At 41.9% G+C, this 19397-nt stretch overlaps 1 protein-coding gene across 2 annotated transcripts; it reads left to right on the top strand.

Annotated features, from left to right (window-relative positions):
• Positions 1-3826: 3826 nt before the first annotated feature.
• On the top strand, positions 3827-18039 carry LOC137296194 (uncharacterized). Of its 2 annotated transcripts, XM_067827925.1 has the most exons (8): positions 3827-3851; positions 7894-7987; positions 9156-9455; positions 12808-12891; positions 13579-13638; positions 13974-14112; positions 14293-14389; positions 15514-18039. In XM_067827925.1, exons 5-8 carry the CDS (start codon positions 13590-13592, stop codon positions 16831-16833), a joined length of 1605 nt encoding a protein of 534 aa, XP_067684026.1. In that variant the 5' UTR covers positions 3827-3851; positions 7894-7987; positions 9156-9455; positions 12808-12891; positions 13579-13589; the 3' UTR covers positions 16834-18039. The 2 variants fall into 2 exon arrangements, with proteins under 2 accessions (XP_067684026.1, XP_067684025.1); XM_067827924.1 differs by lacking the exons at positions 3827-3851; positions 7894-7987; positions 9156-9455 and adding an exon at positions 4525-4624.
• The last annotated feature ends 1358 nt before the right edge of the window (positions 18040-19397 follow it).

Raw genomic sequence — 19397 nt, 5'->3', positions numbered from 1 at the left:
GGTTCAGAATTTAAGAAATTGTAGGTGTCCTAATGATTTTCAAACTTTTGTCTTTTGTCTGTGTATATATATATTACTATTACGAATACGAATTATCACATCAAAACTTCCTCGACAGCCTCGACCATGAATTGAATAATTAGTTTCTCCGGAATGCACGCGTGACCTGGCGTATGGGCGACACGTCTACAATTTTGTAAGCTTTATGAGGTTATGTTGTAAAATATATTTTTCACCCCGTCTTGTCAATTTATTATACAGTTATAAAAACAGTTCATCATACTAGCAGCTTAATGATGAAACCCGTGTCTACATTCAAGCTTTTGAAGAATTTTGTGAGCTGGAAACTCTTCAGGCACAGCTAACCCGACTGGCTAACGACATTTGGAAACTATTTCGCACACTTGTCACATGAAGTCAAACACTGGATGTCATAATGTCTCCTCTTGCTAACGCTGACCTATCCCAGTGGTATACACCGGGACTCACGTGTGGTGTCTACATCCCACACTGACACTAAAATATTCCCTGTTTCCGTCACGTGACACTCATAATTAAGGTTTCATTGTCGTCATTTCGATCAAGCTTCCATCGTGCACGCAGCAAGATGATCACGATGTTCATTGCGTTATAACAATGTCTATATAACGCATTTCGTGATAGGCTTGTAAATAATACTAGCTCGTCTATTAAATGTAAGTGCTCATGTCACTGAGTTTAACCGGAAATGTTGGCGGAAGTGGTAAGGCCCGACGGGAAGCTGACTCACTATTTCTCTTTCTTCTGTTTGTGCAGTGTTGTCTTGTTCAAGTATCACCTCAAATTCACCAAGCGTTCATTACACTTTGTAAGACTTCTAGTATTGCATTTACTCAGCTTTGATGTTGTTTTTTCTACACATGATTTTGAACAAGATATAATGCTGGTGGGGTGTGCAGGATGTGAAATACATGTATGTTGTGACATATTTATGCCATGTGATACATTAGGTCCTCCAGGCTGTGGGTATAGATCGATGACTTCCTTTGACATCCACCTGGCCTCTGAATTAAACCTAGCCTGTAGTGCAGACCATGAAAGAAATGCACCCAGTGCAGCCCATGGAAGTCTGTGATATGTGGCAAATCAAGGGAGCCATTTTTCAGCACAGTGAAAATCTGCCAAATTCACTAGCGAGGACACTAGTTTCTAGTAATCAGTTAATCTCTTGTTAGCATCGTTCGTATACTTCAACTCCACCACCAACCTCTAAGATCCTCCTGATCCAAGACCTCAAGTTACCTCACTGTCGTCACTCGGACACGTGTGACCACACTGATGACACACTAACATACACAACCCCCGTGTTGTCTTGAGTTGTTTCATTGAAGCCCCGGGAGTCGTTGTGCAAAACAATCTTAGCGTTAAGGTGATCGTAACTGCCAAGCCTTAACATAGACATGTGACTGGTGTAGTCCTTAGGCTGCTTTGTATAACAGCATTTGGTAAAAAGAAATGATGAATTCTTTAAAAATGACTTAAAGTGAGTAACATTGAGAGCTCGTACTAAAGAAACAAGCATCCCTGTCACACACAGATTTCGTGTTGAGTAGGCTAAGGCCCAGTCTCTGAATATATAAAATATTATAATTTTAATAATAGCAAACAAACCCATTGTAATTGAAAAGGAGACCAGGGCAGACCAGGGCAGACCAGGGCAGACCAGAGATTCAAAACTTGCGGAACTCTAGACTTGCTTCACTCAAGGCTTTAGCACTGCAGAGAAGGGTTGGCATTAGGCAAAATAATGTGGTTTAGGGACTGTGAGACAGACTAAGTGTTGGGTAATACGAATCTTTACACGCATGCGCATTTATGTATTGCAGATGCTCTGTGGATTGTTTAGTCTCTGAAAATGTAGAAAGTTTTATTACAGTTTATGAATATTATTTAGGAACTATTGTTTCAGTAAAATATGTTCACTTCAGAGTCTATGTATTAGTCTACAATGTCACCACAAGGTACAAAAATATACATCAAGGAGAAGGTCATATGATTCTATTTACAAATACTAGCGGCTGCGGCTGCACGTGTGAAGATGGTTGTAACTTATATTCTTCTTGATTCCAACCCAAAGATTGCCGGTATAATCCCCACCCCAACTGCAGCTCACCTATACATCACCCGTGAAGATCATCAGGTCACCAGGTCATCAGCAACCCTTGCTTGCTACAATGGAGTGTAAGAGGGGATCGGGTGGTCAGACTCGCAGATTTGATTGACACATGTTATCGGTTCCCAATAGCGCAGATCGATGTTCATGCTGTTGATCGCCGGATTGTCTGGTTCAGATTCGATTGTTTACAGACCACCGCCATATACCTGGAATATTGTTGAGTAACCTAAATAACTCACCCCATCGGTCACCTGCAGATTTAACAAATGTGAAAGCATAACGTATCTATATATGCGTGTACCTGACAAATCCCAACAGTCAAACAATATAGAAGTGACACATTCAGTTACTAAGTGAATGAGTTTAGTTTTACGCAGCACTATTCCAGCTACATGAAGGCGGTCGGTAATTAAAAGAGTCTGGACCAGACGAGCCAGTGATAGACACCATGAGCATCGATGTACGCAATGGGGATACGATGACATGTTTCAACCAAGTCAGCAAGCCTGACCACTGACCATGTTGGTCGCCTTTTACGGCAAACATGGGTTAATGGAGATCAATAATTTTTTTAACACGGATCTTCACAGTTATCAGTTACATGAATTTAAATATACAATGGAATGATGTCGTGAAACGTTATCAGCTTCAGATGTTGAAGATATATACTTTCTACAGGTAAAAATCACATACATTCTGAGCGGAGGCCAAGAGAGCTGCCAGATTTAACCTGAACAGATTGAAATCCTACACTAGCTTTAAGTTAATCCCTTCTGAAGCATTCCAGTCGTTTAAGATGGAGAAACAATACGGCTCAGGAACAGACTAATGATAATCTCTGGATATGTATTACTTTGATAGTTACAAATAAACCCATTTAAATTGAAAAAGAGCCCCAGTGAGACCGAGATTCAAAATCTGAGGAAATCTAGACTTGCTTCATTTAGAGACTTGGCATTGCAGGCCTGGCTTTGCAGTGGGGAAAATACTGTGTTAGGAACTGTGAGACAGACTAATGTTAAACCGTATATACAACACTAGTATCCCTTCCAGGCACTCGACCACGATATGCAACTCATCTAGATTACCAAGCCAGCAATTTCAGATTGTAAACTACTCTTATCAACCACACCAATAAAAGAGATTAGTTTATCAGAATATGCAATGTCGCATAGAGTAGATTGAGACTACTGACAGCCCACTCAAAACAACTAAATTTAACGCTAATTGCATTTTGGCAAGTGGCCGCAGACGTCCCTGGCCAATGAACTACCGTCAGCGACATCTGGACTAGCTGAGGCGTTGTGTGCTTCCTCCTACAGTAACGGCCACACGACGCCATCGCTGTCTGTCGTCTGCTCTATCGGTAAGGACACATTCCCACCACGAGGACCCCTCAAGCTGTGCCCGCCTGGGGGACGGGATAAGAGTTCTGAGGGTGAGATAAGCTAGGACAGGAACTCGAGTTGAGTGGGACTTGTTGCGACCACTTGCCGTCTCTTTGTAGTCGATATTATCACGTTTACACCCACTTGGCGCTTTTGTTGTTATTATGGGATGCATTCGAGGCCCATTGTTTCTGATGAGATCTCGACCCCCGTGAAGTGTTTTATAAGTTGTTTATGGTCTTGTTGAACGGTATATAAAACGGCAGTTGTATTGATTCTTCTTAATCATTTTAACGGATATTCTGGAGGTAAGCTGCCTTTTGTCTTCACTTAGTGTAGGATCAGTCATGGTTTTGTGCATCTCATATTTGTACACCGTAAACTACGGTTGTATCGAAGTCAGGCCACTGATTTGGGTTTATAACCGTAGTATTATAGTATTTTACACAGTTAGTGGCCTGGAAAACAAAGAAAACAGTTCTTCGTATCACCCAGTTCGTTATATATATAGTATATGAACATTTGTTGTATAAGCATTACCCGAACCACCAGCTGTATGTTATATTATTTCATCTAGAAGTGTTACTGAAATTGGTTTCCAGATCATTTATCCGAATAATTTGCCTCACTAGGCTGCATGGGATAGGGTTTTACGTCAACGGTCATACCATTTCTGGAGTTCCTCGTCGTGACATTGCTGGAATATTGCTAGAAAGCGGCGTAAAACCATACTTACACACGCGAAGCTGACCAACTCCCCCATGAATCCGAAAACTAGGCAAGGCAGCAACAAGTGCCACCCTTTAACATCTTTTGGCTCAATGCGACCGAGGTTCGAAATACTCACCTTTCGATATCCGGGCTAACGCTCAATCTTCTTGCCCACGAAGGCTGTCCTATCTCAATTGTGAGAGCTTTGGGGTTTGGCTGTAGTTAACATCCGATTGTTCTTCCTGTCCCCCTTCTTGTCTGAATGTACTCGAGATCAGAGGCTGTGTACTGTATTCACATGTCTATTCCCGCATGAGCTGTCACCACGTACTGACCAGTATGTCAACACGAAGACCTTGTCTGTACTCGGGTGAGTTGACAGTAGCACGCACTGGACTTTATTGTAACAGGTTGTAATATCGGTTGTAACAAGGGTTGTAACATCAGCTGTTACAAGTTGTAACATGTAGGTTGTATATCGAGGGATTATGGGATAACCTACGTCCCCATTCGGCCTATATCTGTGGTACATAATGAGAAGAGACCAACAAGTTGTCAGGCCGATGACACGACTGATGTATGTCATTGTATGCCAACTGCGTGGGCAATGTTCATGACATCAATCACTGGATTTACAGACCGCCGTCATATGGGTGGATATTGCTGAGTTTGAATTCCTGAGCTAGACACCGTAATTATGAGAAGGGGTATACTGATCTAATTGTTTGTTTCCTTATATAAAGCTCCAAGCAACAATATTCCAGATGTATGACGTATGTACTCATGCGGGTAACGTTAAGGACATGATAACGCTCGTTCCGTCTACCCGTGAAGATCCAGGTGACAGTTGGTTTTCAGAGGCGACTCACTGGATCCGGTGGTCCGGCCCGATGACTTGTCATCATATACCAGTTGTGTAGATCGATGCTCATGATGCTAATCATTGGATAGTCTGGTCCAGACTCGGTTATTGACCGCTATATATGTAGCTGGAATACTGCAGAGTAATTACCACCAACCACCTAACCAACTTATTCGGGTTTGGACCAGACAGTCCAGTGACCCTTACTGAGAACAGATGACGTGTGTCAAACAGGTCAACGAGTCTGACCACTCGATTCCGTTGGCTCGCCAACGATTACATTCAACACTTATCTCTTGGGTCTGAATGAGTGTGAGTCCTTCGCCACACCCCAACGGTTTGTGCCTGTAAGATGTCATCCTTTGGGTACCCACAAGGATTAACGTACGGTTCTAAGTATCTTCAGAAGACACAGGTGCTATTTGCGGGAACGGGCCGGAGGATCAGGACGACAAACAAGAGTAAAAAACCCTTTGCTTCTTCTAAACAAATATGTAGCCCCTGAGGAAGAAAATCAATGGCTGGGTTTGTCGTCACGTGACTGAGATGTTGATCTTGGACTCCACAGGAGACTGACACTTGAGTCTGTCCTGTTTGTTACTCTAGAAAGATCCCGTCTAGGTCCGGGATGAAACTAGTCTTCATTTAGCTGACCTTGTGAAATGCCTACCTGTTGATAAATGATGGTGTTGGGGTGATGTGGTGGTAGTCGCGGTGGTGAATGGGGTTGGTGGTTTGATAGTAGTAGTCTTGGTGGTTGTACTGGCTGTAGTCGTAGTGTCGCGAAGGGTAGGTGGTGGTGGTAGTCGAGATGGTTGTCTCTAGTTGGTTTGGTAGCTGTGTAGTCAAGGTGGTTCTTTCTAGGTGGTTTGGTAGAGGTAGTCGTGGTGGTTGTGGTAGTCGAGGTGGTTGTGGTAGCTGTGTAGTCGTGGTGGTTGTGGTAGCTGTGTAGTCAAGGTGGTTCTTTCTAGGTGGTTTGGTAGAGGTAGTCGTGGTGGTTGTGGTAGTCGTGGTGGTTGTGGTAGCTGTGTAGTCGTGGTGGTTGTGGTAGCTGTGTAGTCGAGGTGGTTCTTTCTAGGTGGTTTGGTAGAGGTAGTCGTGGTGGTTGTGGTAGTCGTGGTGGTTGTGGTAGCTGTGTAGTCGTGGTGGTTGTGGTAGCTGTGTAGTCAAGGTGGTTCTTTCTAGGTGGTTTGGTAGAGGTAGTCGTGGTGGTTGTGGTAGTCGAGGTGGTTGTGGTAGCTGTGTAGTCGTGGTGGTTGTGGTAGCTGTGTAGTCAAGGTGGTTCTTTCTAGGTGGTTTGGTAGAGGTAGTCGTGGTGGTTGTGGTAGTCGTGGTGGTTGTGGTAGCTGTGTAGTCGTGGTGGTTGTGGTAGCTGTGTAGTCGAGGTGGTTCTTTCTAGGTGGTTTGGTAGAGGTAGTCGTGGTGGTTGTGGTAGTCGTGGTGGTTGTGGTAGCTGTGTAGTCGTGGTGGTTGTGGTAGCTGTGTAGTCGAGGTGGTTCTTTCTAGGTGGTTTGGTAGAGGTAGTCGTGGTGGTTGTGGTAGTCGAGGTGGTTGTGGTAGCTGTGTAGTCGTGGTTGTGGTAGCTGTGTAGTCGTAGTGGTTGTGGTAGCTGTGTAGTCGTGGTGGTTGTGGTAGCTGTGTAGTCGTGGTGGTTGTGGTGGCTGTGTAGTCGAGGTGGTTCTTTCTAGGTGGTTTGGTAGAGGTAGTCGTGGTGGTTGTGGTAGTCGAGGTGGTTGTGGTAGCTGTGTAGTCGTGGTTGTGGTAGCTGTGTAGTCGTAGTGGTTGTGGTAGCTGTGTAGTCGAGGTGGTTGTGGTAGATGTGTAGTCAAGGTGGATCTTTCTAGGTGGTTTGGTAGTGGTAGTCGTTGTGTTAGTGGTAGTCATGGTGGCGAGTGAAGGGAAGGACATTGGCGGCCTGTACTGATGGTAGAGGTAGTCGTGTGGAAGTTGTAGTCGTGTTGGTGGTGCAATGGTAGTAGTCGTTGTAGCAACTGTGGTGGTAGTCGTGTTGGTGGTTTAGTACATAGGGGCATTTCTATCTTAGAAACAGGTTTAAAAAGACAGTCATAGTAATTAGCAGTGGACAGTGATGGCGAGTGTGCAGTGGTGGTTGTAGTCACGGTAGTGGGCATGAAAGCAGAAGTTTTGGTGGCGGTAGTGGTAGTCATGGTGACGACAGTAGCCATGCTGGTCATGTAGTAGCCGTGGTTGTGATGTGGCGGTGGTAGCTATTGTGGTGAGTGGGAGGGCGATAGTTTCAGTCGTTGTGGTGAGGGGAGATGGTTGCTTTGCGTAACGTTGATATGTATAGAGATTGAATATACTTTTCACACTTTGATAAGATTCACAAAAATTCACAACTTCACTTAAACGTAGATGTATAATTTGTAATTGTATCCATTTAAAACTGGATAAATAATAATGTGGTGACCCGTCTTTAACCAAAACAGACCCTTTATTCTAACCTTATGCACCTAATACACAATAGTTAATAATAATAGTTTTCATAGCACCATTCAACCTTTTTGCAAATCATGGAACGAGTCATTGACAGATCAACAATACATGTCAAAAGTAGGTATAGGATCCACAAGATGCAGTGACATACTGAAAACTCAGACCCATGCTGGAATCCCACGTCATAAATATAATTTTCTGTAGAACCCAAGATTTGATCCTCAGCAAGGTGTGAATTGTATATGTGTTCGGTTACAGATCCAAAACGCTTTTTACACCTCACTTCAGTATATCTTCAGTAAGCTTCATATGTTTAACAGGACCACCTATTGTTCGACAAATCATCCTAAAAAATGCAGACGGTACCAAACACACTGGAAATGTGCATCCGTTGTTGAGGACAAGACTGGAAATGTAGGCACTCTCGTCTTCCTTCTCCACTTTCTTGATACAGTGTTTCGTAATCCGCATACCTATCTCATACATACTGGAACTCAGGTTACTCAAGTATTCAGCAGATATATAGATATTTAGGTTTCACATCATTCTATAAATATGAAACGTGTGTGTGTAATAAATCAGAAATTATCGAAAAATGAATGGGCGACGTTGGTAATAATTGTAATGGATGTTTATAAATTGTAAATAAATTTGACTATTCTACAATTAATATATAGTATTTTCCGAAATAGAAGAGAGTTGGATGTACATAAATACACATACAACTTATCTCAGAATGGTCACTTTATTGATAACTGTGATAAAACACACATGTACACATACATACCAGACATCACACGCACACACGTCACACATACCCCAACAACTCCTTCCCACAGACATACATGCAAACTCCAATCACACACAGACACACAAACAAACCCCATCACACTCACAAAACACGTCACACACACAATCCAGGGTATACATTCCAATAAGTCTCTACTTTTCCCTTGATGCATTTACGATAATTTTATTACCTCCCTTTGCTGGCTCTGCATTCTCAAAGCACCCAATCATCTAAACAGTCATTACAACGAGCTTGCCAGCAGTGTCAACAAAGATACCGATCGCAGCTGCGAAGAAAATCATACAGAAAAGCTGATCATACAGAAAAGCTGTCAGATCTGAATCTTTAAAAAAGTGTATATGCAAGAACTACCTCTACGTATCTCTGAGAACCTATGCATCGTATGTGTTGCCAAGTGTAATCGGTTGGATAATTTGAGAAGCGCAAACTTAATCACAGCCACATACGCAAACTCCAATCACACAGCCACGCGAACTCCATCCACACACAGACACACATACAAACTGCAATCACACAGACACACATACAAACTGCAATCACACAGACACACACTTCACACAAACCCAACTCACACAGACACACACGCAACTCCCATCACAAACATCTGCACGCACGGACAGATACCATGAATAAATGCACGCATGCACGTGTGTGTGTTTGCTGTATTACAAATAGCAATAACGTGACCCATTTAAGATACGGTATTTATAATACTGATGAAATCATTCTTCGTGACTTGGTACACAATACAAATGCACATTTATCCCTTAGGCCGGAACTGGATGCTCGACCTTAAGCATCCAAAAGGACACATCTGATGTGATTCTAGAAACCGTTACAAGGAGAGGTCACGTACGTACAGCCCAACCAAGCCATATGGTGCCTGACAGACGTTCAACCTAAGCGGTTGAGCGGTTCACTTATGACACACAGATATCCTGTTTGTTTGATTATGGCATTGTGTGTACGATGAATGTTGGGTCAAATCTTCAAGATGTGCACTCAGCTAGTGGACAAGATTAATATAGGACTGGTATCTCTTCGTGTCAAGATTCCTTCTATCTCTCACAGGTATGGCATCTTGATATTTCTTGACAGTTCGTTCTAATACTTTGTCTGAAGAGTGTATACGTTTACATATGCATGTACGGTTGAAAAAATGTATTTTGAGTTGAATCGTGTCCCTTTCGTTATTTCATCCAAGTACTGATGAACTAATGTAATGAATGCCTTGGAACAAACAATATTAGTGTATGGAAGGCAGGAACGTCTGTGACATGGCTGTTGTACATCTTCCTACCCTGTGGTGTGTTCTCGCATGAGATCCTATGTGCTGCACAGGAGGGGTGAGGCGTGTTCCGCTACAAGGAACGTGGTTTATGGTTTAGAGGTAAGGTGAATGGAATTTAGACAGAAATTTATTAAGTGAGGTGACATTTTTCTTAGGTGGCTGCATCGAGTGAACATAGGTAGATGTTAAGGTGTGGGCCAGATGAGATGATGAAGTAATGATGAAGTAATGATGAAGTAGCGTGCGTGTATGTGGTTGGGGTTTCAGTGTGTCTGTGTGAGTAATCAGAGATATAGAATGAGTTTTAAGCACAAAGTGAATGAAGTTAATGTATACGCCTTTCCCGAATAGTCTTGAAATCCCGACGAAAGACCAATAAATTCCAATAATATTAATGTCTGTTCTTCCCATCACCTTCATCATCGTTTTCATTATCATAATCGTTATCATATAAGCTTCCCCCATTATGTCCTGGGTTTTTTAAGTGACTGTCAGTCAATTCACCTGGCTTCACGTGCACAATACGACATGATTACCCCCGGGCATTGTTTGTGACTATAATGTAGAATGAGGATGTACATCAAAATATGGCTATTGTTAAGATAATGATATACTATAGTGTAACTTGTAACATGGCACAGCTGTCTATCAAAGCTGTCAACAGTTTCTGTTTCTAGCGTCTTGATTTGTGCATTGTCAATGCACTGCCTTTTCATATGCATTGTGTCAGTTTTTGTTGTTTTTATCTGTTGTTGTGTTTGTTGTTTATATTCATTAAGTGATCTTCTAGGGTGGGGGATTGTTGTTGTTTACGCTGTTATCAAGAAGTTTCGCCGGTATATGGTCTTCTCGATCGGTCCAGTTGAATCTGATTCGGCAGAAAATCGAGACTGGTTATTTTCTGGCGTTGACGTTACATTCACTCGACGAAGCAGTTTTCGTAACAACGTATAATTCTTGGAGTTGACCGTCCAATTTATCACCTAGTGCAAAATCACTTTTGCCCACAGAAACACGAAGACAAATCGTAAAACACTTATAACAGCGTAATGGGAACATTAGTCTTGTAAAGAAGCAATAGCATCGATATCTAGATTGAAAACACGAAGGAACCATGTTTTAAAAGGTATACACAGTGGGCTAGTGGTTAAAGTCATGGACTTAAACCGAAGGCACCGCTTCGAGTACTTCCATTTAATACACAGCTGAAATATTACCAACAGCGGCGTAAAATGAAAGTCACTCACTCTTCTTCCAGGGAGAGAATTGAGAGGTAGCAACATGTTTCTTAGATATTTATAAAATGAAATCCTCTTGTCACGTGTTTGGAATCGTGATATTGCTGGAATATTAGTAGAACGGTGCATAACTGAACCTTTTCAGTAATCATGAATACTTAGCCAAACCGTCATATCGTTTGAATGAAGGCACAGCTGCAGTGATGACTGAGCGATTAGCTTTTGTGCTTAATACGGGACGTAAAGGCTGAGACAGTATTAGCCAGATAAGTAAGGATTGTGTTCATTGAAGACGTTGTGTCACCGTACGACTCAGCAATTGCTATTCCTTCTGAAATGTCGCGTTGAACAATTTGTGCAATCGTTTGTCACGTCTCCTGATTTTCTGTTTCAATAGCCAAGGGTCTGAACAACTCCAGTATTTTCCTGTATGTGCTGAATAGGCGGATGTCATTTCATCGATGTTTTTTCCTTATTGTCTAAGTACAAGGCTGTACAGTATGGAGTATGTCAGGCTGTAAGTGTTGGGTTAGACTGCTGGACTGCCATGGTTCAGGAAGGCGTGTCTGTGGGCAAACAGTACACTTCAGCTTTAATGACACGTTTAATCATTGACAAATTGACGTACTGACACATTATATCATTGACACATTAACGTAATAATAATCTAATCATTGGCGTAATGGCACATTTAGTCTCTGACACATTGACGTAGTGACACATTTAATCATTATATTATCAACAACTGACGTAATGAGACGTGTAATCATTGAAACATTGACGCAACGACACATTATATTATTGACACATTGACGTGTAATGACACTTTTAATCATTGACACATTAGCGTAATGACACATTATATCATTGACATATTGGCATATTAACCCATTATATCACTGACATATGTATGACATATTTAATCATTGACACATAGACGTAATGACGCATTTAATCATTGACACATAGACGTAATGATTTGTTTTATCACAGACACATTGGCGTAATTACACTTTGGTGATTGACATATTGATGTAATGACACTGTGATCATTGACACATTGACGTAATGACACACTACGTATTACCCTCGAAGGAAGAGGATATGTATTTTACATATTTTATAAAGTTAACAGAGTGGAACGCGAACGATATCGAAAAGCTGATAATTTGATAATTTGGGATAACACTTGTACATTACACAGTCTTAGCAGGACGGATATGACCTGTATATCAAATGCTTGTTAGCAGTCGCCCAGTTTTCTAACTGTGTGATAGTTCGCGTGCAACGTTTTAAACATTGTGTAAAAATAATATGTAAACGAGTCGATATGTGCTGTGGCAGCTTGTATAGATCTATTTTCGCCCACAATCGCCAGTGTCATGACCGTCCGTGCAGAGGTGGCAGTCATGGCGACTCGATCGTTACGGCAACATTTCACAATTCTCACATTGCGTGATTCTGTCCTTGTAAATAGCTGTCGGGCTTCACCCTCTCCTAACGAACATCCTCTGTAAAGAAACTTCCCCGCGATAAGCGCCCAGCGTCCGCTATATCTCACGTCCCGGTATTCAACAGGCGTCAGCCGAGGCCCTATAAGGAAATAAGCTCAATAGTCTAACCTCATTGACAAAGGACCTTATTAAATGAGCTTACTTAAGCACAAGGTATCCCCGCGTCAGATGTGTGACACCATGATGATGAACCGTTCGTCTTTGTTAGCTTACCGAATGAAGCCCTCGAGACAGGAATTCAGTTTTTTTCTGTCAGCCTGTACAGCTATCTTTTGTCTCTACACTTCTACACTTTTGCATAATCATCATCCTTTAATGTGGAAGATGATTGAGGGAGATTTCACTGATCAATGAAAAGATGTTTACCTGGTTGTCCATAGGTGCCGACGGCAGGATAATCAGACGTCCTCAAACGGGGAATACCCACCGATCACCGCCGGACCTGGTTCGGACCCACGTTGAAGGTGAGCAGTATTTGATGAACTGAAGTTTAATTGGACGACTTCATATCAGGTCAGAAACGGTGTTAGGCATGTCACGTCGAGAAATGTACACTTCTCATTAGAAAGACGTATCAATATATCTGGATGTACACATGTTAAATATTCACCATCTATCCATATGGGTGTACACTACTCAATGACATGCTGAATTCTGGATACACATAGGTTATCAACAGATGGGTTCATATCTATTGTACATCCACCCATTGCAAGCATGTCAAGCTGTGTACATGCGTCAGTTTTGTGCATGTACCAGGTGCTTTGTTAGTTAAATGTAATGCAAACTTTTACCGGTAAATATGTCATACGTATTTCCTCTTTTATCTGTTATCCCCTCAATTCTTTGGTTAGAACTGCTCTTCAGTAACACCTGCCTATCGGAAGGGACGACACACGGGGTCGGGTGGTCAGGTTCGCTAACTTGGTTGACACATGCCATCGTATTGCGTAAATCGATACTCATGTTGTTGATCACTGAATCCTCTGGTCCAGGCTCGATTAGTTACAGACCGCCGTCATATTGCTGAATTTTAGCTCTGTGTGGCGTAAAACAGCAAACAAGTAATTATTTTGGTCCTTGCATTATTACAATACGTGGCAATATGTCACAGAGGATTGTTGGTAAACAGCTGGTGTTCTCTGTTTCAGGCAAAAACGATATGACAACCCCGGTTATCCCGCTTCTTCCATTCAACCCAAATAAATATGGTAAGTAAAGCGGATTGTAGGTTAAAACAAATGTGTTGGGCTTTAATTAACTTCATTGTGAAAACTTCATCTGTTGAAACAGCGCTACTCCGCACAGGTGCCATCACATATCAAATGAACGAAGACAAACGTGTTCACTGGTATGGGTCGGTGGAGTAGCCTCGTGGTTAAGGTGTTCGTTCGTCACGCCTAAGGCTCGGGTTCGATTCCCCACGTGGGTGAAATATGATATGTCCACTTCTAGCAATGGCTTAGTCTACCTCATCACTATCCTGAAGTAATGAGGAGAAGAGAAAATATGATGACTTATCAATATTACTGAACCTTTTTTACAGACATGCAACCAAGCCAGTCCAGGAAGGTTCCGCAGGTTACCATGACGACAGTTATTATTGTGGGATGCCTCATCACATCTTGCGTCCTAATAGCAGTACTTGTAGCCGCCATACTCAAACGAAAACGATCTAGGAATAAGTAAGTTATACTGCAATGTGGAACTGAATACAGCTGACAATTCCAAGCATAAAATGTCTTGCATGTAGAATTATCTGTTATTATGAATAAATAAATCGTCTACTATTTTCTTAGATTAACGATACACAGGCTGCGATATGTGACAATAATTATCAATAATTTCTGTCTATTCTCTTTTAGGAGGAATGGTAAAGTTTCAGATATCAAGGGAGACAACCCTGAGAACACTGAGAAGTCACTCGTTGACGTCGACATATACTCTGAGATCGAACCTAAAGTAGGTTGTGGTGTGCCGACAAATTGTACTTCCTTTCAAGTGAATTTAGTCTCGGAGATTCAAATATGGTATTTTGGCATGCTATTAATCGTTAAGGTAGATTAGCAAAGTAGTTAAGTGAAAATGTTAATGATCATGTGCTATATGTAAATGTCCATGGCAGGCAGGATTAATAAAGCTAGATGTGCTATGTGTAAATGTCCATGGCAGGCAGGATTAATAAAGCTAGATGTGCTATATGTAAATGTCCATGGCAGGTAGGATTAATAAAGCTAGATGTGCTATGTGTAAATGTCCATGGCAGGCAGGATTAATAAAGCTAGATGTGCTATATGTAAATGTCCATGGCAGGCAGGAATAATAAAGCTAGATGTGCTATATGTAAATGTCCATGGCAGGCAGGATTAATAAAGCTAGATGTGCTATATGTAAATGTCCATGGCAGGCAGGATTAATAAAGCTAGATGTGCTATATGTAAATGTCCATGGCAGGCAGGATTAATAAAGCTAGATGTGCTATATGTAAATGTCCATGGCAGGCAGGATTAATAAAGCTAGATGTGCTATGTGTAAATGTCCATGGCAGGCAGGATTGATAAAGCTAGATGTGCTATATGTAAATGTCCATGGCAGGCAGGATTAATAAAGCTAGATGTGCTATATGTAAATGTCCATGGCAGGCAGGATTAATAAAGCTAGATGTGCTATGTGTAAATGTCCATGGCAGGCAGGATTAATAAAGCTAGATGTGCTATATGTAAATGTCCATGGCAGGCAGGATTAATAAAGCTAGATGTGCTATATGTAAATGTCCATGGCAGGCAGGATTAATAAAGCTAGATGTGCTATATATAAATGTCCATGGCAGGCAGGATTAATAAAGCTAGATGTGCTATATGTAAATGTCCATGGCAGGCAGGATTAATAAAGTTAGATGTGCTATATGTAAATGTCCATGGCAGGCAGGATTAATAAAGCTAGATGTGCTATGTACTTAGATCATCGATTGCGGTGTTCATGTGAAATACATCGTCTTAAAACAAGAAATTATGCCTCGTTTCCGTAATGACTGATCATTTTTTCTATGTCTAATAACTAAACAAAAGTATTTACATTTATCACAGGGCTCGTCCTGCTGCTTCTGCTTATGTAAGACGTCGTCGTATGCAATGTCGCAGAACGACAACGCAGACAACATCTATGCCGAGGTTCAAGACGTGAAGCCCTACCGAACCCCGGCCGCTGCGAAAGAGGTCATATATGAAACTCTTGATGGCAAAGAATGGTCAAGATCGAGACAAAATTCTGACACTTCCAAAGAGGAGTCTAAACCTGCGCCATGTATATATGACCATTTGAGTTTCAAGGAACTGGAGAGACTGAACAGGGAGAACAGGGGTTTGGATACTGAAGAGAAAACACTGGAAAAAACTGACCAACCGTCGTGTGGATATGACAGGTTGGACAGAAGTCCTAAGAATCTGTCTGTATCCGATGGTCTGGACAATCCGGACGGTAACAACAATAGCTTGGTCCGACGTCTCAGTCAGAGACAAATTCTCAAAAAGCTGTTCACTTTCGATATGGAAAGCATACAACGCAACAGGCTTTCCCCTACGGACATTCCAGCTTCTTCCGATACAGAAACCGGACCAGGAGTTGGGCATGATTACTTTGTCCTTGAAGATATCTGTGAGCTACGGAACGACCGACACCACAAGCCTCCTGTTCCCGTTCGGACGTTCTCCCTCAGGTCCTCCCTAAACGGGGACAGGTACGTCAGCTCACATCGAGGGCGTGGTCACGGGGACGTGGAGAATGGAAGAAGAGTCAGATCTTTTCCGGAACGCCAGGACAACTTTCGTTCAAATGATACTCCAGACGCAATCAGCGTGGTTTCTTCAGAAGCTGTGTACAATATTTCAAGTGGAAATGCTCTGAGATTCAGCGCCAATTCCCGTCCCTCGGAAGCTGGAGTTAGCTTAAGGAGTCCAAGAAATGACTACTTTGTGTTAGAGCCAACGTTTACAAACTATTCCTCGTCTTCCAGAAGCTTCACTTCTGAAAACGACACCCAATCCTGTGACCAAGACAACGTCTCGACGGTATCTAGCCGTCTGCCCAGAAATGACTATTTTGTGCTTGAATCTGAAACAGAACGGATAGTTTCGGGTGGAGCGACGTTTCGTATTGTAGAAGACGATGCAGCTTCGAAAGATGATGTTCGTGGTTCCGGTTCTTCAATAGGGCACGGTACAGCGCAAGGACAGAACGATAGTTGTGGCGTAACAGTTGTCAGGTTACTAGATTCCGGAAATGACGTCACATCTCGTGACAGTGAGGAGAGCTTATACGACAGGCTACGATTTAAGTCTGTTTCCCACAAAAGCAAAAAAGAATATCGACCAAGATTATTATCAACACCAAATAAGATTGACTTTTGAAAAAGAACCTAGGTCTGGCCCTGGTGTGATTTTAATGCTCTTCTAACACATCTTGCAGCAAGCAGCCACTAACTTTCACCGTCAACGCGGTCACAGGGTCCACCAGAAGCCGAAGTGTACCGTGCTACACATCTGACGTTGCAGTTACTGTACAAACAATGTCATGAATATATGACAATCCTACAATCTGTAAATAGGTACAAGACAATTCCGTTGAATTTATCCTTGCGTTACATGAATTACCTTTGAATGTTTATTTTGCTTTTGCGTTGGACATTATCCTTTTCAGAGTTATCTGTCTGAGCTCGTCACACAGCACACTTTTGAGCGCCTTCGAAAATTTATGAGTTTAAAGAAAATGAGATAAATTCCATCGTCATTTCACATTAAAAACAGCTTTCGTATGCTGACAGTTCGGCGTACAAATAGTGTCGTGCAGGATTTACAGTGGTGCATTCATATCATTTTCACCATTTGCCTTCTACGTCAAGTGGACTCTAGATCTGTCATGACGGATATTCCTAACTGATATTGGCACTGCATGCGTGGTGCTTTGTCCACATTTGTGTGCACTGGTGGATCAGCGAACTAAATGCCATGGCTCGGAGTTGAAGCGTAGGGCATTACTATGTGTACTCATGCTCCTATGTTTATTTTGTTTGCTGTGATGCATTTATTACTGCTAAAACAATACTTACTCAATTTCAGTTCATGTTTTTTATTAAAAGTGTGACCCTAAAAAGCCTCCCTAAATCTGTATGATATAGAACATTCCACAGACTAAGGTTAAAGCTACCAAGCATGCTGTTCTCAATGAAGGTTTCGACGAGCGGTGGATGTTTTTTTGTTGTTGGTTTGGGGGGTTGGGGGGGTGGGGGTGTTTGTTTTTTTTCATTTGGTGTTTTTTTAGTTTTGTTTGTTTGTTTTGTTTTCTACAAAAGTACCACTGGTTGTACTGGTGTCGTCGCTCTTTGGTAGTCATTCATAAACGCTGTCATGATACTGTTAGAATCTCCCTCTTGAGGTTAATTCCTTTACGCTTGAGAAATATTTCTTTTTAATGCTGGCCATAGCTGAAACTCGCCAGCTAAAATGGTGCGTGGCAATATTGCTTTTGGAAATTGTCTACCCTTGTTGTTCATTTACACATACAACAGGACTATTGTTATAGTTCTTCTTTGTCCCAATAAAGTATTTTTCAAAAAAGAATTAAATAACTTCTGTTTTCACTCTGTGCAAGACTTTAACCGGGTCTACTGAGTATGTCTATACACTGTACCTGTGTACATGAACATCTTCCCTCATACAGGACTGTGTACAGTCACAATCAAACGAGTACGTAAAATCTATGTTCACTAATACGTATGTACTAGAATACTTGTGTACAAACAGTAATAGCTATGAACATGAATACATGTTTGTATGGATGACTGTACACATGGATAGCTGAGATTCATGAGAGGCACTTAGAAGTTGGTATTGAAGTAAAGAAAACTAACATAGATGACAACTCCTTCTTTATTGTATGTCACAACGCTTCTGGGCTAACTCTTGCCCTTTCGTCAGGTGAACTGACACAAACACGATACATCAATGAGTATATATACTAATTTGTACAAGAAGCCAGTGTTGCATGTATATACAATATTGAATACGAAGCCTGTGATGAGAGGGCGAGATAAGTATATAAGGCAATAAGTATATTTTGACACTAGGGAAGCGTTTATACAAGTGATTAGCAGATGCGGTCAGAGGCTAACCATGATGTAATCGACTTCCCAGACACAGGGTATGTCAACTCCTTGGTCCCTTTTCAGCTGTGGTTGTAACTGCGTTATCATTAAAAGCTCTGATAGCTTGCGCTTGCGCCAATCATGGACATTAGAGGTTACTATGTCTGAATGTTGCAAGTCAGTGGAGTAGGAAGGGTTTTTGATGATGTGCCCTGAAACAGCTGATGTTTGTTCCATTGTTTTGCATAGATGTTTTGTGCTCGTTCAGTCGTAACTCAAATGGGAGGGATGTTTCATCAGTGTATACATGTGGATCACAATCACAATGCAGTTAGTATATGCATCCCCTGGGTCTGCTTGGTTTCTTAGTGGAGGAAACTCGTCCATTTGCTCTCAGGTTTTTGCTTTTCAGGGTCTTATCAGAGTAAAATGTTACGTCGCTGCCGGTAGTTTTCTATATGGGACGGCTGATGTGGTAACTGCTTTTTGGCCATGGTAGAATATTCTGATTCTGATGGAAGTTTCAGGTTAGGCAGGTCGTTCATCTTGCTGCTGGAGAGTTAAAGCTATAGTTCTTTCTACTAGACGTTTGGGGTAACCGTTAAGCCTGGTAACCTCGCTCTGAGGTGGTCTGTTTCATCTGGAAGATGGGCGGGGTCACAAATGACTTTGGCTCGTCTAGTTAGGGTTGCTAATATGGCTCGCTTGATCTGAGGAATATTGTTGGACAGGTAATGGAGATAATGATCGGTGTGGGTGGGTTTCCAATAGAAGGGGTGATCTTGTCATGAGAGTAAGGGACACATCAAGGAAAGGTAGTCTCTACTGATA

The sequence above is a fragment of the Haliotis asinina genome, chromosome 9 (genome assembly GCF_037392515.1).
Source record: "Haliotis asinina isolate JCU_RB_2024 chromosome 9, JCU_Hal_asi_v2, whole genome shotgun sequence".
Classification (NCBI taxonomy): Eukaryota; Metazoa; Mollusca; class Gastropoda; order Lepetellida; family Haliotidae; genus Haliotis; species Haliotis asinina.
The sequence above is the reverse complement of the archived record's forward strand: the minus strand, read 5'-3'. Positions and strand labels throughout refer to the sequence as shown.